General features: G+C 36.3%; 1 protein-coding gene across 2 annotated transcripts; it reads left to right on the plus strand.

Annotated features, from left to right (window-relative positions):
• The first annotated feature begins 1,269 nt into the window (after window positions 1-1,269).
• Window positions 1,270-24,473, plus strand: RHOA (ras homolog family member A). 2 transcript variants are annotated; one of them, XM_026725766.2, is made up of 6 exons: window positions 1,270-1,415; window positions 2,782-2,843; window positions 16,988-17,145; window positions 18,224-18,344; window positions 19,920-20,050; window positions 23,225-24,473. In XM_026725766.2, exons 3-6 carry the CDS (start codon window positions 16,990-16,992, stop codon window positions 23,396-23,398), a joined length of 582 nt encoding a protein of 193 aa, XP_026581551.1. In that variant the 5' UTR covers window positions 1,270-1,415; window positions 2,782-2,843; window positions 16,988-16,989; the 3' UTR covers window positions 23,399-24,473. The 2 variants fall into 2 exon arrangements, with proteins under 2 accessions (XP_026581551.1, XP_087780237.1); XM_087924111.1 differs by lacking the exon at window positions 1,270-1,415 and adding an exon at window positions 1,555-2,395.
• Window positions 24,474-24,702: the final 229 nt, after the last annotated feature.

The following is a 24,702-nucleotide window of genomic DNA, read 5'->3' on the forward strand; positions in this document are numbered from 1 at the left end:
ATACTGTATACTGATTGCAGTAGAACTACCATACAATGCATATATAGACATTATATATTCATCTATGCTATTAACACTCACGAAATAAATTTATAAAAGAAAGCAACTGACCTGTAGAAAAAAAATTGTACTTAGATTTGCACTTCTTTCCGCCAGAAGCATAAGTCAATATACATAGCTTTCCAATTTTTCCCAAACCATGTGAGATAAGACTGCACTGAAATCTACTGGCTCAAAGCATAGAGTTATTTTGAGGTCAATGAACTGTTCCTAAATATAAATACTTCCAAGTTTTCATGGCTGGATCTGGATCTGACTCTTACCCAGTTCTAATCCTTCACTACGACATCAGCGTGGCTGTGTAAAGAACAGGGATCTTTATGTCTGTGGGAGTCGTGTTTCCATCAGCTTTTGCATCATACTCTATATAACAACTTGTACTCTGTTTTGCATATCTGGTTATTTGAAGTTAAGCCAATATTAAAACACCAATGCACCATAGAGGAATATGTCTTACAATGTACACTGCTTTTGCTAGGTTCTTATGAGACCCAAAACAGCAAAAATTGTGTTCATCAGTTACACTGGAGGTCCCCAAATTCTTCAACTCATCAACACCCTCATGGAGTTTCAGATTGCTCATTAACCCCTAAACATTATATGAAAACAATTTTTAAAATACTACTTTTAACAAATAGCACTACAAATATCAATCCCTTGGATAGTCTCACTGAACCTTGAAGGTTGATATTGGTCACTCCGGGAAACCTCGAAATTACACAAATATCTTATCTAAATACCATGTGAAAACTTGATCTTTGAAATTTACATTTCCCGGTCACGCATCCACGATTACAATGTTAGAGAATGTCGTATAAAGGTATTTAGATAGGTAAGTCTTCCTAGCCCCTTCCTCCCGGCTTGGGCAATTGTCAACAGGTGTCTGACGCCGCCTAGTCCTGCCCTGCTTTATTTTTCTCGAACAACTTCCCGCTTGACTGGCTTTGTCCAAACAAAAAAAAATTAATTTATTACGGCTCAGCAAGATAAGAGGCAAATTAACCTGGCCTTGAGTCCTACTTTACACGTAAACACACAAGTATATAGATAAATATACATCCGCGTACCCCACCCGCCACCTCCTCACGCTGCCGAGAAAGTTACAGAGTGTTCACAAATAGATTGCGGGCTTTTATAGCGCCTTTTCCCAGCAGCCTCCGCGCCGCCGCCGCGGATTGGCTGCTTGGCAGCACAGGGGGGCGGGAACGCGCACGTCGCGTTTTGTATGAGACCGTGGACGCGCTTTCCTCTTTCACCCTCCCCGCCGGTTTCCGTTCTTAGGTGCCGCCGGAGTTTGGGCCCGTGGACGGATAAGGAGGCGGCGCCGGGGAGACGCAGGAGAGCCCCCCCCTCAGGTAGTGGGTCGGACGGGGCTGCGGAGCTTCCCTGGCACGGCGAGCGGGCTCCGTCAGAGAGAAAGCCAGAAAGTGGAACGGGGCGGAAGCTTGGCCGTCCGCGGCCGCTCCCTGTGCGGCCTGCCCCACCCGCCACCAGCGGCCGCTCGGGGATAGGAAGAGGCGGTTGGGATAGGAAGCCCCCCTCCCCGCCTCGGCGCTGGCGCGCGCACGCTCCTTTGGGCGGGGGTTGAGAGCTAGGAGAGGGGAGGGGGCGCCGAGGCTCCCTCGACTCTGTTGCAGGGCGAGGGCGAGGCGTGGGGGGGGGGGGAAGGGGGTGAGGGGGAGGCTCACGTCCCCGTCGGCTTCAGGGCGCGACGGGCTGCTCTCCCCTTTGGCGGAGTTAAGCGGAGGGGTCTCGAAGAGGCGGAAACAAAACTGTCTCTCGGTGGGCCTTGGTCCTATCAGGGCGTCTTCCTCCCTGCCCCGCCGCCGCCACTCCTCCTCCTCCTCCTCCTGAATATGGATAATTCTGCTCCTTATTCGCCTGGAGAAGGGGCGGCGGATCCCTCCCCACCCTCTCAAGTTCTTCGTCATACGTGTTTAAAAGTCAAATTAAGACGTAAAAAAAAAAACAAAGGAAAGAAGTTAAGTGGGTTGTTGTTGGTGGGGTTTTTTTTTTTTTTTTTGAGGCTTCACAAAAGGTATTTTGGGTGGCACGCCTTCTGCTGAATCTCTCCAGAATAGGAGTGTCGTTAACAATCCATTTTGGCCCCTAACGTTTGAGAGAAAGCTTTGCTTTTGGAAGTCTGCTTTTTTGTAGTTTTTGGAGTTGGTATTTCTAGGCCTTCCTGTCCTAAGAGCATCCCACTTTATTTAAGGAGAATGCTGTTTTGAAGTGGGTGTTTGATAACAGTTATGAAATAAGTAGCTCAGCTAAATAATATGAGAAAATTAATATATTCTATGAAACTTGATTATCTCTGATTGGCTTCTTTAAGGTAAGTAAGCATAAAAACAAAGTATTCCCATTAATTATTTAGACCCTAACGTTTTCTATATCCCACACCCCTAAAACGCTTCTGATAAACTCTCATGCTCCTTAAAATTTATAATTATATGCATATAATTATACCTATCCAGTATAATTTTGAAACTTCTAAACCCAAGTTTTTGCACTCCCTGAAATATTGTCTCTCACCCTGAGGAGGTGTGAGCACCCCCAGTCGGGAACCCCTGACAGAGTAATCACATCCATAAGTTCTAACTATATGTTTTGAGAGAACTTTTGCTACAATAACTCTTAGTACATATTTTGATATTTTTAAGGCAATTTTATCAGCAATAATCCAATAACACTGCAATATATCCCCTTTCCCAATTTTAGGTGGTGCTGAAAGTGAAAGAACAGTGTTTTGCCTGAAACTATTTAGAGACTTTGTGGCTGAGGTGAGATTTCTGTCTTTGTGAGTTATGAATTCTAACACACATATTAATTTTATGTAGAACAAATAAGATATAGTAGTACAGAATTGTATCCTGATGAGACTTGGGTACAGTATTAAATTATGCCATGATAACTTTGAGGCAGCAGAACAGTAAAAATACAATGTTGTTTTACCATTAAAATAGCAACATAGTGGCCATAGTGGTTTCCTTTGTCCCTTGATATTCTATGATTTGAGTCTTATGAATGAAGAATTCTGGCTGGAATAAGTAGAGAAGGTGATGTAAAAATAAGTAATAAGACCATCATAATTAATATTTGTGAGAATTGCACACAGAAATATTTTTCTAGAAGACTTTTAAATATACCATTTGTTAGTCTGATGAATGTTGCAGATTTTTGAATTTTGTCTTTTACACAATGCAACATCAGGGAAGGATCAATCTAATTATAATGATGGCTATAACCAATCACAGCATGCTATGACTAATAAAAGTAGCAAGATCTATCATGCTTCATTGCTCTAAAACTAGCAGGCAATTAGTTATATACAATATTTCCATACTACAAATTCAGTAGCGAGAACAATTAATCTCTATTAAAGTCAGTAGTTTTCTCCTAACAAACACCTGTCAAATAATGAAGGCCTATCAAGATGCTGTTGTGATTACCATAGCAACCACACTAAAATTGTGTGTTGAAAACTGCAGTAGAAGAGAAGGCTGTGTAATCAGAGTAAGGTAGAAGTATTTATGCAATGTTCTGTATTTAAAAAAATACGAACAATTGTACTTTTTGTTCTGAAACATGTTTGTCTTTGGTTAATTTAGACTTTACTAAATTATGCAACCTAATTTTGAATTCTTGTCCAGTGGATAGAAGATATATGACCATATTCTTTTCCACCTTGATTATTTACAAGCTGACAGGAACTGAAATTAAAATTAACTCCAAGAAGAATTTTTAATATCTATTATCACATTGGTAACATATTTTTGAGGATTATGAGAATAATAATGGATCCAGATGCTTTTGGATAAAACATTCCTCAGGGTAGGTAACCAGGTACCTTCAGATGTTTTGGAGTACAGCAGCTGGTACAAATGGCTGTGTTTATACTCATAAGTTTACATACCCCTTGCAAAATTTGTGATTCAAATTAAACTTTTAAGCATCACAGAATAACACAATCATTAAACTATAGCAATAAAAGAAATAATGAAATGGTCCTTTCAGAGGTTTACATGCTCTTATTTCTTAATATTGCACCTTTGGCATCAATGAGAGCTTGCAGTTTTTTTGTGATAATTGTGAATTGAACTCTTTATTTTCTCCTGTGGTAAAACTGTCCATCCTACTTGACAAAACTCCTCCAAGTCCTGTATGTTCTTTGGTTGTCTAGCATAAATGAACTGCATGTTTGAGATCTCACCAAAGTTGTTGAGATCAAGAGGCTGTGATGGCCACTCTAGAACCTTTTGCTGCAGCCATTGAAGGGTAAACTTGACCTTATGTTTCAGGTCATTGTCACGTTGGAAAGCCCAAGTGTGTCCCATGTGCAGTTTTCAGGCTGATGAATGCAAATTTTCCTCCACTATTTTCTGATATTCTGCATTCATCTTGCCATCAGTTTTGACTAAATTTTCCATGCCACTGTACCTTGCACAGACACAGACACCCCCCCCCCAAAAAACCCAGCAGAGATCCACCTTCATGCTTCACAGTAGGAATGGTATGTTCCTTTGTAATAGGCTCCTTTCCAAACAACATTTATACTTATAGAGCATAAAATTTGGCTTGGTTTCATCACTCCAAATGATTTCATTCTGCTAATTGTAAGGCCTCTGTAGGTGCTGTCTGTCATATTGTGAGTGGGCTCTTTTGTGATATTGATGAAGCAAGTGGCAACGGCTTTTTTCTGGCAACTTTACCATGTGGCTCATTTTTGTTCAAATCTCTCCTTACTGTGCATGCTGAAGTAGCCCTACCACTTTCTTTAAAAGAAGCATATATTTCAGTGGAAGTTAACTCTGGATTTTTTCTTTACATCCCGACAGTTGTATCTGATATTAATATTAACAGAACCTCTAATTTTCCACTTCTTGATGAGTGTTTGAACAGTATTGATTGGCATTTTCAAACATTTGGATATCTTTTTATGTCCTTTTCCTTATCTATAAAGTTGAAACTTATTTTCTTTCACAGAGCTTTTGACACTTCTTTTGTTTTCCCCATGGTTCATTAACCAGTGCTGCTCTGGATGAATAGCACAAAAGTTTTTCAAGAACTAAGAAACGTAATGACTATTTATACATAGATGTTAAATATTATCAAATAAGGCACTGGTGTGGATGCTTATCCTTCATTGCCTTTTCAACTTTTCTGAGTCAATTATACTTATAAAATACTGGTTATTCACAAAACTGCTCACTGTTCAGTGTTATAATGTACCATCATCAAACAGAAGTGATTTATTGCAGGAGGTTTCAAATTGTTCAGGCTGAAGATTTTTTTCGTTTTTTAAAAAAATCCCTGATTAAAAGACAAAGTTCTAATGATAGAAAATTGGCTTGTTTGTTTGTTGTTTTTTGCCTTTAATCTCATATAACCTCCCCAAGCTTTCTTAGAACTGTAGAGTTTCATGGAATACATTTTGAAAAATTCTGCACTTTTCCACCTTGTTAGGAATAGAGAAATCTCTTCAAGAGAATACTTTCACTCACATTGAATGTCGAAAAAAATCCAGTAAGGGAGTATTTCAACTCCTCAAATGCCTCGCCACTGTCTTCAACATTTGTCCTTGTGAAGAAATTAATCATAAAGGTCAGTTTAACTATAAGGAGACTGAACTGAAAGTCACAGAGATTTAATACTACTTTTCAGGAATATGCTGTTTTTCCTGAGTACAGTAGTAGAATACAGTACTGCTTTAGTTCTCTCCTGTGCTTTTAGTATTATTTTACAAAAATAATTTTATATATATACATATATATGTAACTGACAAAGTAGACTATGTTCCATAGAAGTCTATTATATGTAGTGGTTAGTTTTCTGGTAGCAAGAGAATTGCTGCTCTGGATAAGTTTGTACTACCCACAAAAGAGCAGGAATGTCCTTTGGATCCAAGATGGAGTTAGTAGCACCTAACCCCCATCTGCCTTAGAAGTTCGGGATTCTTGCAAAGCAGAATTGGGGCAGATGTTGCAGAGAGAAGTAGAAAATTTCTTTTCATAAGCAATATTTATATTCAGAATTATTTATAAATCTTTGCAGCTTTATATTAGAATTTCAAATTAGTCTGGCCCAGAATTCTAGCATGGATACAAACTTAGCATTAAGTCTAACTATAGGTTAAAATTGAGCAAAATATGCTTTTCAATCAATCAATAAATCAAAGTTAGAATGAATTAGGACTAAATGCAACAGTATAGACTTCAAAATGGCTAGAAGAAACTTTTAAATACAAATTTTCAGACACTACATAGATGAGAACAGTCTGTTTAATTTTTTGTATGTTTGTAAAAAGTTTTTGAAAATGCAGACAATATGAAATGAATTTTAAAATGAGCAGACCAAAGAGAAAGGAAGAAAATTCTACTAAAACAGAATGAAAATTAATGTGCATATACAAATAGTCTTTAATTTACAGTTATAAGTTTAGTGACAAGTTATAACAGTACTGGAAAAAATGTCACATTTATGACCATTGAAGCATCCTTATAGTCATGTGATCAAAAATTTTGCGGCTTGGCAACTGGTTCATATTTATGATGGTTGCAGTTAACAATTCACTTAACAATTGTGGCAAGGAAGGTTGTAAAATGGAGCAAAACTCACTAACAATTGACTCATTTAGCAATAAATTTTTTGGCCTCAATTGTGCTCATAAGTTGAGGACTACCTGTATAGGGAACAATTTCATCCTTTTCATAAATATCTACTAACCCAAGATCTATTTGTATGCGCATGACTGGTGGTACAGTTCCTTGTAGAAGTGGTCTGCTTAAAAGGATTCTGATCTAACACTCATGAGGTTTGAATAGTTTCCTGAATGAGTTCAGAGTGTTTGCTATCTTGTTTTGTGGAGGTAGTGTTAAACTATTGGCTGCTCTGTAAAATATGAAAATGGCTAAAATATGAATCAGATTTAAATTGGGAACAACAAATAGGAGATTAAGAGAGCAAAAGTGGATACAGATGACAGATGAAAATGGACTAGAGTGCAGTTAGAGATAATTTGTGGTTGCAAGAGCAGCAAAGAAAATGCTGTCAGCGCTGTGTTCATTCAGTGGATTGTTAAATTGCATGAGACGTACTTCACTAGGCTGTTGGTAGAGGGAATAGGGACAACTGGTGGTCCACTGTGATGACATTCTTTACACATGCTGCTTTAAATTTACAGTATTGAAGAAATCCATATTTCTAGCGTGGATGTAACCACTGTATTTTGTTTTGGACTTTTCTCAGCTTACAAATTCTGGATATAGTCAGGATATCTCAAGCAGCAAAAGCTGCTACCATCCTTGTCTTTCTTGACTGAATAAACCAGCTTCTCTGCGAGTTTAATTCAATGGAGTCATTGGATGTCTATTTGTGAGTGAGGAGGATTTTCTTTTCCATAAAAAACCCTCTTCTGAACCTATCCTTGATTTAGTTTTGGGTAATTATCATAATGGGACAGTCTTAATTACAGTATACTATTTTAAGCAAGTGATTTAAAAAGTTGTGGCATCACAACTTCAAATGCATCTAAATTATGCTGAATATCTTGAGGGTTAGAATTTTTTGTAGCTTCACATGCCCTGTGGAACAGCCCCTCCCCCCCATTGTACAGTCTTGATCTTGTTCAGTTGTAAAGCTCTTCCAGAAAGCCTTGAGAGAGAGTGTAGAAGCTTATTGTTTAATACTTATATATGGTTATGTAGGGTTACCTGTTTTTGTTACTTTACTCTTTTTATTGATTTTGACCTAGTGTGTTTGCCATGTGGAATTTCTTTGGTGATCAAAAGAGCATTCAAGCAAACAATCTTTTGAAATGTGTTGATATTTGGTATCATTGACCATGGTAAACATGTCTGGTACTTTTGGATCTTAAGAAAACTATATTCCAGTAGTTATTATTCTGGATGACATTTGTCTTGAAGCTGTGCTGGGGAGAATTATTAATCTTTTTTTTAATCTGTTGCAAAGGAAATATGTTTGCTTTGAGATCTTCCCATCCAACCAGCTGTAGTCTTGTTAAAGAGCTTTCCCAGAACTTCAGTCCTTTGGGTTAAGGGTTTACTCCTCTGTTGCCAGAAAACTACTTTCAGTGGACGTAGAAAGTTTCAATGATCTCTTTTTGAAAATTCCCCCAATCTGACCGGTAGTATCTCAGGTGAGTGTCACTGTGTATCTCTGGTCTATAATATTTGTCTTGTTAAAGACCATTTCCCTCTATATTTAATATCTACATAAAATTGCTATCATAAGGAATATTGCTGGTTAATAGTTTGGATGAAGACAAATGAGTTCTGATTAATTCCAGATGGTAATGTTTTGGTCAGTAGTAATGAAGTTTGTAGCTTGAGGGCAAATCTTGGTTGTATACTTTTCATGGATATTCTGCTTATGGTAACAAGTGTGTTTGCTTAATTACATTTGGGTGCCACCTTTGTCCTTTCCAGAACATTTAACTTCTCTCCTGACAAGAGAATAAATATTATTTGGATTGAACTTTGCAGGACACAATGACTGCCACTGAAATGTAGATAAGGCATTGTCTCATTTAAGTCTGGCATAGACAAACACTTTGGGCAAAAGTATTCAGTGGTAGAGTATCACTATGGGATTGATCTAATAAATAAATTTTGCATAAGCATTGTTCACCTATTTATCTTTAGATAAATTTTCTTTGCAAAGTCATGATATGGTAAAAGATATTAGATTTTAGCATAATAATACAGTACATCCACATCATGTAATATTGAGGAAACTTCTTAAATATCTATACACATTTCTATTTGACAGAACTGTTGAACATGGGTATCTAACATTGTGTCACTTGACAATGAAACTCACAAACGTTTTTTATTCTTGTTTTTCTTGTTTTCATATCATTTCATATTTAAAAATAAATTTAAAAGTGTGTTTAGGCTAAAATGTGGTAAGAGGGAAAGGTAGAAAAGGGCTCTGTTATGTCTATATAGAGGTAATTGGAAGCTTCCACATCCATTTCAAATGAATTGCATTTTGTCATATCAGAAACCCAAATATTTATGATTTATTAAAACAAGCAAACTTCATAAATTATGAATTAACATCAACACTGATGCTGTTTCTTCAAAAAAACAAAATAATTTTCATCAAATATTTCAACAATTTCTCTCAAATGTTGGTCATTCTTAGTCTTAATCTTAAACCATTTTTGTCTAGTAGTTTGTCTTGCCGACAGTCATTTCAATACAGATTTGTTATCCTAAGTTTTTGGCATCCTGTGAAATATTACAATAGTTACAATGTACAATTGATGTTTATGTTTGGAAAAAAACCCTGTAGATTAAATAAACTGGGTTTTTTTGTTCTAGTTTTTATTACCCTTATTGTAAAGTGGGCTATCAGACATATTTTTCCATTTTAAGGAATAATTTTTCAACTATCCTTCTAAAATAACAGCATTAAATGTTAGTATACTGCCATACTCCTTCCAAATTTTCATCGAGATATAGATATATATATATATATAATTCTTTTCAAAAAAAAGTCTTTGTTACACTGTTCACAGTTAATCATACTATGCCAAAAGTAAGCACTAACAGCATTATGTGTGAATCAAATAATAGACTTGAAATATAATGTAAAATATTTTTCACCACTTTTCCTTAAAAGCTCATAACTCCAGAGCTTGTTCAAAAATGCTGAAAGGTTTTGTTTACAAATTCTAAATGTTAACAAAACACATTCCTGTATTCATTTAATGTACAGCCAACAAAGTATATTATGATTTAATGTGATGACCTGATTTATACAGCATGTTAATTCAGTGACTGGATTATTACAACATGCTAAATCCCATTTTCTCCTAGACTAGTATATTTTATGAATCCTTTCATAGGAAAAGAATTGCATTAATTGACAAGTTTTGAACATACTCTGATTTAAAACTTAAATCAAGTGATGCATAACTTTTACTTTTAGAAGCAAAATACTGCTTTATGCTTTTTCCCCTTTCATGCTGCATATGTTTTCTAAATTCAATTACATTTGTGCACAAACAATTATATTTAGTTGGGATTAAACTAGTGTTTGCATTTATTTATTGTTATGGGTATTTCATATATTAGATTATTTTTCACATGTTCCATCCATTTTTATTTATAAATCATTTATGGGCAAGTGACCTTTAGTTAGACTTTCTGCAGGCTCAGCCATTCTTTTCTCATTAGTTTATTAGCCATCAACTGATCACTGAGAACAGAACAACAATTTATTCCTTCTAATAGAGGAGCAAAACTTAGAATTTTGATAAGCTGCTCACTTCCTTCCACATTCCAGCCTTCTTTCTACTGAATGATTTTACTAATCTTCTCATTAGGAACAGGTAAGATGGGTACTTTTCTGTATAGGGAAACAACCTGAACTTAATAGCCAATAACAAACCAATTCTTACAATGGAAGAGAAATAAGATTTGACAACACACATGTAAACACACAACAAAACATGCTGAATAAACCAGATTATTTTTAAAAAATATTGTTTACAAAATATATGTGTAAATTATGTATAGAAAAATCTAATGTTTTATGTTAGAGTACTCTGGCAGTTCTGTATGTACAATCATTATTACAAAACTAGATTGCAAAGGGCAGTTCTGTAAAAATCTATTACTAAGATTCACAGATATATGTAACATGAAGTCCATTTATATGTTGGCTTTTGCAAATAATTTCAAACTGTTCTGAAAGTAGGAGATTATTCCTTTGGTTTAATCTTTTAGAAAGAAATGTTATGTATTACATGTATTTTCCATTCTATGTATAGAGTGTTCAGAGCTATTTTTGTTGTTTTTGTAGCATTTCATTAACTATAATCAATTTCCTATGAATGACTTGAAAACAGTGTAAACTTGCCCATGGTAGTGAAATTAATAGCTTTTATTGTTTAGCTAAAACAAAAAAGAACAGATTAAGAAAAAAAAATGCTGCCCAAGATGCATTACCAGAATGGATATAATGGAATGGTTCATATTTGAGGAAAATGACCACTCTCATCTCAGCAGTCTAAGTTTTTGAAGACATTATAATTAAGGGATGATGTGAAAATGAATAAGGAAGTTATATGGGTAAAAAGCATGGCCTGAAAGAATAGAGAAACCTAGTGAAGTTCTAAAGTTCTTTTGTGAAGATGTGTTACATTTGGGAACACCTGGAGGTTTGTTGGCTTTGCCCAGGTTTATACTGTAGACTGGACTGCACTGGAAAACCTTTCCTGATTCTGTTTGATAAAAAGAGTTGATTCTGTTCCCCCCAAGAGCAAAATCTGCTTTGCTTTTAAAAAAACTAATATAATTTCAACAATACCGTACATGTGGGTAAATGTATAAAGATGTAGAAATCTCAATTTCAGAATAGGAGTCAATTTCAATTAAAGTAGCTTGTTTTGTCTTACTTGAGGTTTATATTCCTAATCTTAACAATTCTTGGCATCTAATAAAGATTCTGACTTGAACCTTTCAAAGCAGGGGTCGCCAACCTTTTGGATCTCAGGGACCACCAAACTCATAATTTTAGATCCCAGGGACCACTAACCGGGTCTGTGGGCATGGCCTAATTTGTGGATGTGGCTTGATGGTCATGTGATTGGCTGGGCATGGCTTGTATGTAAATATTATAAATATTTATATAAATATTGATTTTTTTGTAAAAAAAAGAGCAACTTTTACCCAAAATCAGGCAAAGCAGGCAGATTGAGTTGTTCACAGAATCACAGATTCATTCAGAGATCTATCTATCTGCCATTGGCTAGCTCAGTCTGTCACATAAAATTTGCTTGCAAGCAAACTCACAAAATCAACTCATAATACACCATGCATGTAAATATTGAATTTTTTTATTTAAAAAAGAGCAAGTTTTACCCAAAATCAGGTAAAGCAGGCAGGCAGATTGAGTTGTTCACAGAATCATTCAATGATCTCTCAATCTGCCATTGGCTAGCTCAGTCTCTCAAATTTGCTTGCCATGAGTCTGCACTGAATTTGTTTGCAAGCAAACCTTCAGTCCTAAGGGAGGTTCGGCTGTGCTGAGCCGAAGCTGTAAAGACTAGTTAGAAAGCAAGAAATCCAACCATTTCCTGCCTCCTAGCTAATCTAAATCTCCCGGCACAGCAGAACAGATGATGGTCGTAAAAAGGAAAAATAGCAATTTAGCAGGCAAGTTTGCCGGGTAAGGAGTGAGTGGGCAGGGAGGGTTGCCGCAGGCCATGTGGGAGGGGCAGCCTTGTGTTTCTGCGCAGCCTGGATTAATTGCTTTGTGGGGGTGCTTTGGGGGTGAGATTTCTCTGCGGCCCACCAAAATTTTCTCACGCCCCACCAGTGGGCCCCGGCCCAATGGTTGGCGACCACTGTTTCAAAGAGTAGCTTCCTGTGTTGCATATCATGTTACTTTTGAATATTATATTTAAAATTGTAAATCCATTTGGATATGGCATAGGAGACTGGGTTTTCAAATGATTTTAGTCATGTCTTGTGATAAATCAGAGCCTACTTTTTTAGTTCTATGAAGTAGGCTAGGCTTGTCTAAGAATTCATAGTTATTTATTTAAGCCTAACATATGAGAACCTGACCTCTGCTCAGATTTACTCTAAAAGATGGGTTTGCTACAAATACAGTGTTCATCTCCTGGTTGTTCACATTACATCTAAGTGAGGAAAACTGTTTCGATGAAGGGTGCTGATGTATTTAACTATTACTCTGATCCTTAATGTTCATATAAGACTAAATATAAATTTGGACTGGGTCATTAAACTCTTTTCTATCCAGTTTGGTATGGAATTTGAATAGAGGGATTTATTTATAAACATTTAATCTGTTAGTTGTAATTGAAAACTGATATAAGTTTCCAAATAACACAGTGAAAGCGAGTTTTGTTCTTCTTGAGTTTTTAATTAAGAAAGCTAATGTTGCATTTAGCAGCTGCCAACAGCTTACTTTATGCACTGAATTTAACTACAGGAAACAGTTTTAACGCTTGCAGATTTTTCATTTTTCTTCCCCACTCATTGAATAATAAAGAAAGTAATCTCCAAAGCCAACTGTAGAAACATATTTTAGACAGTTAAAGATACTTTTCGTTATTATTAATTATTTGGGATATGTACATGGCAACCCAACTCATACACTGATACTGGGTGGCATACAAAAACCATTAAACAAAAATATAAAACAAAAATAACATACGGTTAAAACAAACAAGCAAACAATAATCAAATTAAATATGCTAGGTCACACTAATTGGGAATTCTGCTCATCCTGAGCCAAGTATCCAGGGAAAGAGCCAAATCCTAACTCTGTTTCTCAAGGCCTGTAGTGTCAGGGCCAACTATAACTATGAATGTTTAATAAGAATTGATTGCAGCTACTAGGATACTGGGAAACCTTGTATTCTGGGAACTCTAAAACATTCACTTTTCTCATGGGCCACCCCTCTCTGGCTCTTCTGAAGGTAGTCCAACAGTTTTCCAGAAATCCTCTGGGAACAGACTGTTTCCTGTTTCAGAAATGTACTTCTGGAAAATTGCTGACCAATACAAATAACCAGATCAGCATAAGTGGAGAAAAACAGAGAATTCCAGAGTTTCCCAGAATGTTCTATCCTTTGAATGGAACACTTTGCACATCCTTACCAATTACCTTGTTGCAGAAAGTATATGAGAGCCATGTTTAATTCACTGCTGAATTAAAAATCTATTCATTTTTAAAAAAATGCAAGCTATGTGAAACATCTATTCCTGTCCCCAATATCCCCAATATTAAATATATATTTCATTTAGCCAAAATATACTACTTAAAGCATTTTTTAAAACATGTCACTGAAAAAGTCTAGGAATTAAGATTTAATCCTCACTTAACAATGCTAATTCGAACTTGAAACTCTTTTTAAGTAATATGTTGTAAGTTGAAAAACCACGTCATTGTGCTACTTAGTGATGGCAATTCTCACAATCCAAGTTACCATCATTCAGTGAGAACCGCATGTTACTGCAACTTCTAACTTCCTACCTGCTTCCCGGTGACTTTGCTTATTGGAAGTCTGCAGAGAATGTTGCAAAGCATGATCACATGGCTATAGGATGCTGTAGTGGCCACATGTATGAGGACCTCTCGTAAGTAGCACTTGTTCAGTACCATTGTAAATTTGAATGGCTGGTAAACCAGAGGCCCTTAAACAAAGACCACTGCTAATACTATTCTGACAGCGATGTTATTGCCTCTGACCAAGTTACTAAGTGAGCAGTATTCTTGGAAATTGATGTTGCCTAAGTATTTTCAAATTTTGCAAAAGTAAAATTTGATGAAATGTATATCTTTTTTAAGTTTCTCAAATAAATTGAGAGTTCTACTTTGGAAGTCCTTACTTTCCAGAGCCTTTATGTCCCTAATAAGGCTTCTAAGGCAGCAAATAAATACATTGGAGGAACTGGGGAGATAACTTCTATCTTATTTGCCCTTTTAAAAGAACCCTAACTTCATGAAGTCTTTTTCCCAAATGTATAAGGATGGGAAGGAAATAAAAGGTTGCACAAAGAGGATCTTTAAAGAATTGAATGTATTGTCTCATGAATTGTCAGTTTACAAAATAGCTATGTTGGACTGAGGCAACAAAAATAATCAATTCTGAGGTACATTAAAGCAAGTCAGTATTGTACACTGAAATAATCATGTTGGATTGTTTAAAGGAATTAGTTGTATTCCAGATTACTGTTTTGAATCTGGTACTCTTGTACATTTTTGTGAATGAGTTGTGAAACTGGAGGGCAGTCTGCAACTGCAAGCCTCATGCAGTTCTTGTACTGCTGAATCTTAGCAGTGAAATCACCCAAAATTAGTGGCAATATTCCCCCATGTTTGAGTCCCAAAACAATCACCCATACCCTAGTAACTTATCAGCTCCATGATTACTACATGGGGCTGTCCTTGAAAACCAGTTGGAAGTTGGATTATGGTTGGATCACTTCTATTGAGGGAGCAGCATTCCTAGACAGACCACATATAAAGTATCTTTGGATTGATACATTTGAGTGGGTTCCTTGTCTTAAAATAAACAGTGTCTCTTTAAAAGAATTTAAAAGGCGTTGTAATTGTTCAAAAGAAAAGGATTTAAGCAAAGGACAAAGTTGAGGGAAGTAACCTTGCACACAAGGAAACAGAAAGGGCAAAGGGCTTGTGATTCAGTGTACTATAGTAAGTATATCTGTTAAGCAACATGGCTATTCAAATATTACTAAGACTGGTACCATTTTACTTACTTAAAACATAAAAGGATTAATAAAGTATCTGTACATAATACTTGCAATGCCACTTTTGGTTTATGTTCATTATATCATATTTCTTATTCACACACTTACCCACAGATGCACATTGTTTTGAACCACAACCATTGCAACTGAAGGGAAGCCAACTAAATTTTATCTGGCTGCAGTAGAGCCTTCTGGATGAATAGGATGGGTAAATAAGAAGATAGACTGATATGATCATGCTGTTTTTATTTATAGCATGATCTCAGACTCATTTATAGCATGATCTCAGACTCAGTTTGGATTAGCTTACTTGAATTTCCAGTCTGTCATTTATATAGTGAATGAATTATCTGCAGGAGTAGGTGTTAGGAATATAAGTCACCTAACAGGTGTTTGGGTTAGAAATATATAAACCAGGATAGACATTTTAATACTGTCTCTTTAAGAGCATGCTAAAAACTGCAATTAGGTGTGGTTTCTCAAATGGCCATAAGATGGAGCCAGAAACCTAGTTTGTCTTAGTCTTAGTCTCAGAAGAGTGTGTGTCTGAGTGAGTATCTCTGTTTCCTTCTGTTGGAAAGTATTGCCGTTGCTCCATTTCTTCTAATTGACTGATATTACTGGATTTAATGTAAGTCTGATACTGAACTGTTTTTTGACACTGGACTTTAATATTTGGATTATCCCTGGATTGAAAAACTGACTGATTTACCTGTGAATGACTTTTGGACTGCTTATCTTGAACTTTGCTTAAACTGTCTGGAAGTAAAAACCTACATTTACTGTACAGTATATCTGTGTACTGTGTGTGTGTTATTCAAATGCTTCTCTCAAATACTTCTCCCTGTATGCGCTTATTCTCCTAACAGGGAATTACCTCAACAGTAGGAAATAATATTTAATATTTTTGGTATGGCAAAGAATCAGAATTGGCTGTTACGTAATTGGTCATGCTTTTCTGTTTCCTTATCCTGTTAAGAATACAGTATAGAAAGACAGTGATACAGTGCTTTAGATTGAAGTAGAACAACATCTGCACTGTTTAGTTAAGAAGATGGTGAGGATCCAAAAAATCAGTGTTGTATATATAAAAAGAAGAGTTGAGAGGAGAGCTAGTGGCTTGTTAAAAAAACTATTACGTTATAAAGTCCAAAGAAACAACTGAGTCAAATGGTAGAGCTCTATAACAGCAGCATTATGTGATTCCAGTTGTTTGACAGCAACAGAACTACTCTCAAAACAAAACAAAACCCTACTCTGAAATTTTGGGTAGACTATTTTTTAGAGGAGATTTGTGAACTCTGTTCTGTCCTGGACCCAAAATACATGCTCTAGTTCAGTATTCTTTAATTCCATATATGTATGTTGCACCAGACTACAATGCATATATTGGGTTCCAAAAAAATCAAACTAGATTCTAGTCTGCAGTCTTAGATTTCATTATTGTATTTAAGTCTAGAACAAGAAATAAATCGACAGATACAGTTTACTTTATATTTAGTGAGGACCTGAAAGTTTCTGGATGGAGGAAATAGCAATAGTTAACTTCCAGTAATTTTACTATCATTTTCCTTGTCTCCCTTATTCAATGAAATATCTTAAGTTTTAAAAATCTCTTGAATGTTTTAATAATCAATTTTTTTTTCTCACAGCTATGGCAGCCATTCGGAAAAAACTGGTTATAGTTGGTGATGGTGCCTGTGGCAAGACATGTCTGCTGATTGTATTTAGTAAAGACCAGTTTCCTGAAGTTTATGTTCCTACAGTATTTGAAAACTATGTAGCAGATATTGAAGTCGATGGAAAGCAGGTATGTTTTTCTGCCACTGTCAATTTCTGTTTAAAAAACTTTATAGACTAACATACGTGAACTAAAGTTTTGTGCAATATGTTGGATCCAGAATGCTCTTCTCACAATGGTAAAATCTCTTCCATTCATAAATAGTACTGCTGAAGAATGAAAGTGAGATGTGACTCCAGGAGATGCACTGCTTTCGCATCATCTCTGAAACCTTGAAATGGTGTTGTGTAGATCTTTGTAGATCTCCAAATTATATATTTGCTGTACAGAAGCTTTTACAATTGCACTTAAAAAAACAAAGTGGAAATTAACCCATAAATTAATATAGGATTTATTTCTTATAAATAATTTGCAAATTGGAATGGGCCTGAATATTCAGAATTATTTAAACTTAGTTATGCTATGCTATTAATATCTATAAAACAGTTGCCTTTAGTAATAATGAACACACTAAACATTTGAAGATTCAAATGGATTTTAACAGTTTGTTTCAACAAGCCAGACAAAAACTTGAAGCATCCTTTCAGGTCAGCATCAAAAACAAGGAATTACAGGTAGTCCTCAACTTAGAACCACAATTGAGGCCAAAATTTATGATGGTAAATGAGAAATTTATTAAGTGAGTCTTGCCCCATTTTACAACTTTTCTTGCCACATTGGTTAAGTGAATCATTGCAGTTGTTAAATTAGTAACCCACTTATTAAATGAATCTGATTTTGCTTCTCAGAAGGTTGCAAAAGGTGATCACATGATCCAGAAAGACTGTATCTTTCATAAACATGAGTCAGTGGTCAAGCATCCAAATGTAAATCATGTGACCATGAGGATGCTGTATCAGTAATAAGTGTGAAAAATGGTCATAAATCACTTTTTTCAGTGCTGTTTGAACAGCCCCTAAGCAAACTGTTGCAAGTTGAAGACTACCTGTACTCCCATAGCTTTGTCATCATAACTGAAGATCATACATAGCACATGTTGTCTATATGGATGAGAAGTGGCAGCCTATGAAATGAATCTTGACTAGCTATGTTTTATCAGAGCACTTTTTTTCCTTTTCCGGTATGAATGCACTTATTATTCCTGTAGGTGGAGCTGGCCTTATGGGATACAGCTGGACAAGAAGACTATGATCGACTTAGGCCACTTTCATATCCAGACACCGATGTTATACTAATGTGTTTTTCAATTGATAGTCCAGATAGTTTAGGTAAGTAAATAAAATTGAAACATATACCATATTCTGCAAATTACTGTTCCAGGTATCCCTTATGGAACAATGACTTCTTCAATGATTGTTCAAAGTTACAATGGCACTGAATGAAGGGGATTTACAATAAGTCCTTGTAATTGTGGCCATCATGATGTCCCTAGGGCCATGTGATGGCAATTCAAGAGCTTGGCAACCACTTTGCAATTAGGATAGTCACAGCATCCTCCGATCATATGATTGCCATTTGCAATCTTCATGGCCAGCCAACAACAACCAGAGTCAACAGGGAAGGTGGCAGAAGATCACAGATGGTGATTACATAACTAAAGGATGCTCTGATCATGCAGGATTCACCTAACAATGGCAACTTGGACTGCTGCAACTACCATTGTAAATCAGTGTAGTCAGTGGAGTCTTGTTTCTCCAGATGAGCTGTTCAGAGCATCCACTGATTGGGAGAAGCTTCTGTCGCTCGTCTGATAGGCTGGGCTTTAATTGTGAGGACACTCCTCCTCCTCCACGGGACTCCTCCCTAGCAGGCCCAGTTTTTGCTCAGCCTTTGTGGATATAGGCAGCTTTCTTTCCTTTCCCTTGGCCGGAATAGCAAAGACTTCAAAAGAAAAAAAACAAAAAGGTTTGCCTTTAAGCTCTAAAAAAGTGTTTAAGGCTCTTCATATCAACGAGCCAAGCAGCTCCCTATGGCATATAACATCGAGCCAAGGGAGCTCACCGTAGCATTGGGGAGTGATCTCCTCGCCCCCAGGGCGATCGAAAGCGATAACGCCTCAGCCACATGGCTAACAACCCACATTTTTTAGCCTGTGCCATTGCAACCTTTTTCAAGCCTAGCCACTGCGATCGCCACCACCCATGTTCAGCAGGTGCGGCTCCATTTTAAAAGGGTCCGAGGCTTCTCTCCCCTGGGAACACCATCTGGGGTGGGGGCATCCATGCCCATCTGCCCCACCGCACCTTTTTATTCAGGGGGAATTCTGCAGTATCGACTCCCCACAAGACGCGGAATTGCTGCTGAGCCAATTTTACTCATTACGAGCCCAAAGAGATAGCTTGCGAGAAGGTCACAAGAGGTGATCACATCACTCCAGGACACTGCAACAGTCAGAAATATGAGCAAGTTGCTTAGTGTCTAAAAATCATGTGACTGTAGAGATGCTACAGTGATCATAAGTGTAAAGAATGGTCATTTCAGTGCCAAATTATGTAATTTCAAACAGTTACTAAATGAATGGTTATAAGTTGAGAACTGCCTGTGCTTTTCTTTGCTTAAAAAGTGTGACTTTTAGCTGTTCGTATATGTTTTACTTACTTAGCTAGTATTTAATTGAAGTATTTAACTTAAATATTTTAATAATATTTTCCAACACAGGCCTCCACTACTTGTCATGGCTGCTGTGTTAAATAGACACTAGAGAACTCATCCTGTGAGGCAGCTGCTCAGAAGGATATGGGGAAACTAGTTCCTATGTCTATCTTTGGATTAAAAAATCTATGATATTATTTTTAGTTTAGTATTGATTGAAGAGTTGATCTCTAATATTTGCTTCATCTCAGAAAACATTCCAGAGAAGTGGACTCCAGAGGTGAAACACTTCTGCCCCAATGTACCCATCATTCTGGTAGGAAATAAGAAGGATTTGAGGAATGATGAACACACAAGACGGGAGTTGGCTAAAATGAAGCAGGTGAGTCATCTTTTTTGTTATTGCTGTTAGCCTTGTAAAATAAACCATGCCAGTTTTGGTTAGACAAGATAGTCCTTGTTTAGTAACTGCCTCAGACAGCAACTATTTGCAATTATAGCAGTGATGAAAAAGTAAGTTTGTGACCAATTCCTTCATTTGCAACTTTCATAGCAGCTATCTCTCTGTCACATGTTTGCCATTACAGTCAGAACACATTGTCTTCCGCCTGACCCATTTTTTTCCCTTTTCTTGCCCCTCTGTAGGGCAGAGATAATTAAACTGAGTTGCTTTTTTCCATAATCAGGGCAAGGGTGTCAAACTCGCGGCATCATGGCAGCATCACATGTTGTATCGGGATGTTTTTCCCCTTCACTAACCCAGCCGTGGCCCTGGCCAGCACGTTACGTATCTGGTCCATGGGCCGGGAATTTGACAGCCCTGGTCCAGGGTGTCCTTGAAAAGTTAACAAGCTCTCTTGTCAGCCTTAATTACCTGATTAGGACCTTAGACCAGCTCCCAGTTGCTGTCTGAAATTGACAAGACCTTAATCTGGTTCACATTAAAGGTTTTCGTTTGCCTCCTAAACTACTCCCTAGGGCATTCCTTTCAATATGTATTCCCTATTGTATGCTTGCTTACTCTTGTAATCTCTTCCTCTCCAGTGTATACGAATAGGAACATCAATTCTCTTTTTAGCTAATTAGTGCCAAGGTGAATGTTCCAAAAGTGTGTGTGTATATGTATGTATGTATGTACGTATGTATGTAAGTAAAATCGTAAGCACAGTGGTGGTTACAGGATTTTCATTTAGCAACTGCTTCCCTTAACAGCTGAGCTGCCAGTTCCAATTCCAGTGATTAAACAAGGTGTGTGTGTGTGTGTGTGTGTGTGTGTGTTACTAAGGTTGCGTATGTTGTGTAGGGCTGAAAAACTTCATTAAAATGATGGTATGTATAACATTGTTAGAACATTATGATGGGATGAAGGTGGCTTTAAGTTGTACTTCTTTACCATATGGGTTACTAAAGTTTCTAAATTTGTGTTTTCATCAGAAATAAGGTTTCTTACAGAAAAGCTAGACCATTATGAAACATGCCAAACTGCGTGAAAATTAGTGTGGTAGTTTTCAAAGTGCCCAGTATTGATTTTAGTAAGCCTTTAAGTAACTTCCCAAACATTTCAAATATTATTTTGCTAATGTGGCTACTGCTATCTCCATCCTGATGTTTAGTCCTTTTGATGTCCCTTGCCTAATGTATTCAGTGGGACAAAATAGGGGCTGGAGAATACTGTTAACAAAAATAATAATACAGGAACATATAGAAATGATACATTTTACACAGTAAAAATAGAAATGAATCAGTGTATAAATCATGAATTATGTGCAGAAAATAAATTAGCAAGTGGCTATATGAAAAGCATAACTGAAAATATTACACTAGAATTTAAAATTGCACAAATTATGGAAGGAAATTATGGAAGGAAAGAAAAGAAGAATAGAAGACTAGAGAAACATAGTAACAGAGTTAAAAACAGTCCCAAATCATCCCATTCCACATTCCAGGTTCATGCCAAATTTGAACATAATCCTTTTCTCCATATTCTAAAACTGGCAGGATAAATAGATTTCTGAAGTATGGAGAGAAGAAAGATTATCCTGTATATGGTTACATATGGAGGGAATGACTTCCTGATGGTTTAGCAGTCTAGGAAGCTGCCATTTCTAGACAGCTAAACTACAAGATGGCCATTCCATTCCAACCTGTAACCATCGTAGAATTTTATTTTTGGTCATTTACAGGATTTAAATGCATAAACATTTGTTTAAAATAAGATATATAAGTATGAGGTATACTTATTTTTGTTTTATCTTTCGATATGCAAGCACAATAAAGTCCATTTTATAACAAATTTACAGAAATATCACTTCTGTCTTAACTTTTTAAAGGGCTTTTTAAACATCAGACTAGAGATTGAATAACAGCAGCATAAGAACTTACTTTTATTAACTATTTGAGATGCATTTCGTGGAGGGAAGGTCATCTGGAATTTCAGAGCTGAGGGCTCTTCTAGGAAATCAAAAGTTGTCCTGAAAAAAAGCAGTTGTTTAAGGACTGCAGTATGTTTCAGTATTCTACATGACTGCTAAAGAAGGTGCATGGATACAATCACCAGAAGCCAAGGATGTCTTTACCTGGTTTTTTTTTAAATAATAATAAATGTGTCTGAATTTACTCTTTGCTACCAGGCCATCAAAAACAATTCAGTTATACGGTATCTTGCAAGTAATTAATTACAGGAAAGTGTCTTAACAGTTTATGATTTAGAACTGGAATCACTCTATAGCGATTAATTTAACTGGTATTCCTCAATGGAGTATAGGATTGGATTTGATGGTCAAAATGGCCTTCAACTTCTGTGATTCTATGTGGAATCCAGTAGGCATTGCGTGTAGTTGTCTTACTAGGATTCTGTACATAATATCTGGCAGTTTTCTGAATATTCAAGAAAAACAAAATAAATTTCTAGAACATCTTTTGTATCATTAGCTTAGGTAATAGTCCTCTAGCTACTGTACAATTTAACCAGAACATCTAAAATAAAGGCTAGTTCTTTCTATTCAATACCACAACCTATCGAATAATGAACAAAAATTATTAATACTGCAATTTATACCAAGGTGGGCACATCCCCCCAAAAAAGTTTTAAGACTTGAACTTTTGTTGCTTTAATTATATTGCTCTGTATTTAAATCTAAGAAGTTTGCAAACTCTTGTGACTTTTCTGGGAGGAAAAATAGACCAACTCAAATAGAAGACCTGCCATCACATTACACAGTTTATGAAACACGCTCAAAATTTTGAAGTTACTAAATCAGATTAAGAATACCCAACACATGTGCTCCCCAGAGCTATGTGCAAGAAAACAAAATGGTTGTTATAATGTATATTTATCTTGAATTTAAAAATTGTTTTACTATCGATAGGTAAAACTGCCAACAAAACTCTGGCTAATATTATAATACATTGATTTTAGAAAGTTTCCATGTGCTAGAAAAGAACAGCCTCAAATTATTCTAGTCGCTATAGAATCTGAACTGCATCAGAACTGGAAATAAATATATATTTAAAGAATTCCCTTACCTTCATATTAATTAGCTTTTTGTTTTAATAGGAACCAGTCAAACCTGAAGAAGGTAGAGATATGGCAAATCGCATTGGTGCTTTTGGATACATGGAATGCAGTGCAAAGACCAAAGACGGTGTGAGGGAAGTTTTTGAAATGGCTACTAGAGCTGCTTTACAAGCCCGACGTGGCAAGAAAAAATCTGGGTGCCTTCTGTTGTAAGCACAGCCAAGGGAAGATGGCTGAAGCAGTGCCCTGCACTAAAAGAATTTTTGAAGTGCTGTTTATTAATCTTAGTGTATGATTACCAGCCTTTTTCATTTATCTATAATTTACTTAAGAGATTTAAAATTGAGTCTTGCTACCAGTATTTAGAAGCCAACCATGATTTTTTTATAATGGTCTGCATCAAATACATCTGTGCACATAAGGGTTAACTTCAACATTCCTTTAACAAAACTTTTTTCTGCATTTGCAGAGTATACCATGCAGAATATGCCAGGCACTAATTCAAGACAATTCTCTAACTTCTTGCTTTTTTTTTTTCTACAAATGGGAAAAAGCTGGCGATCCTGAGAATTGGTCTGTAACTACTCCATAACTAACATGTTCTAGCCTATTCAGGTACAGCACACATAGCTGTCGAAAGGTCCTGAATAAGTTCAGTGATTTCATTTTAAAAGAAGGATTTTTTTCTCCTCCTTCTGTTTGAAAGCTCTGAAACGTAAAATAATAGTTGGAAAATTATTTCTCTGAAACACCAAAAGTCCCACCCAGCTATGAAGTGACAGTTCTGTGATTTCATGTTAGTTACCTTATAGTTACTATGTAATTAGTGCCACTTTGTGTGTTACCAAAAATAAATCTATATGCCCCAGTTAGATGTAGTATTTTTTGTATAATTGGATTTCCTAATACTGTTGCTTGTAATTTCTGCGTAAAGTGTTCTGGGTTTTTTTAAGAGTGTACTTTCAAATAGTCAAATAAAGAACGGTGCCCTTCCCACATTTGTAACTATCCAGGTCATTTGTTTGACTTAAACACACCCAGAAAAGTCATCTTTAATACCTCCTTCAGGAGAAAGGGAAAGGCCATTATTTTTACATTAAAAGTCACTGAATGTTCCAGAAGCTTTAAGTTAACCCCTGCTGAATCTGGTCCCAGTTTAAACATAAACTTTTGCTTATCATCTGCTGGCCAAATTCCCATCCTGTGAATGTCCTGCTGTTCTGCAGCAAACTAAACTCTTCTCTATTTCTTGTTTCCAACAACTAATAGAATAAAGGCAATTTTCTAAGCTCTCTGTATTGTGGTTGTTTATATTTCTCACTCTTCTTCTACAAATATAAATCTTGACATATAGTTTGAATTATCTGATCCAAAAGAAAATATAAAGAAAACCGAAAATGTTTCCATATTAGTATATTTCCTAATAATACTGCATCCACAAAGCCATAGTAACGATTTTGCTTCTGAATATCTATTAGCTAATCTTGTGCCTAAAGGTAGAAGTGAGTATCAGCAAT

This window comes from Pseudonaja textilis, chromosome 2 (genome assembly GCF_049901715.1).
Source record: "Pseudonaja textilis isolate UNSWEBS1 chromosome 2, rPseTex1.2, whole genome shotgun sequence".
Lineage (NCBI taxonomy): Eukaryota > Metazoa > Chordata > Lepidosauria > Squamata > Elapidae > Pseudonaja > Pseudonaja textilis.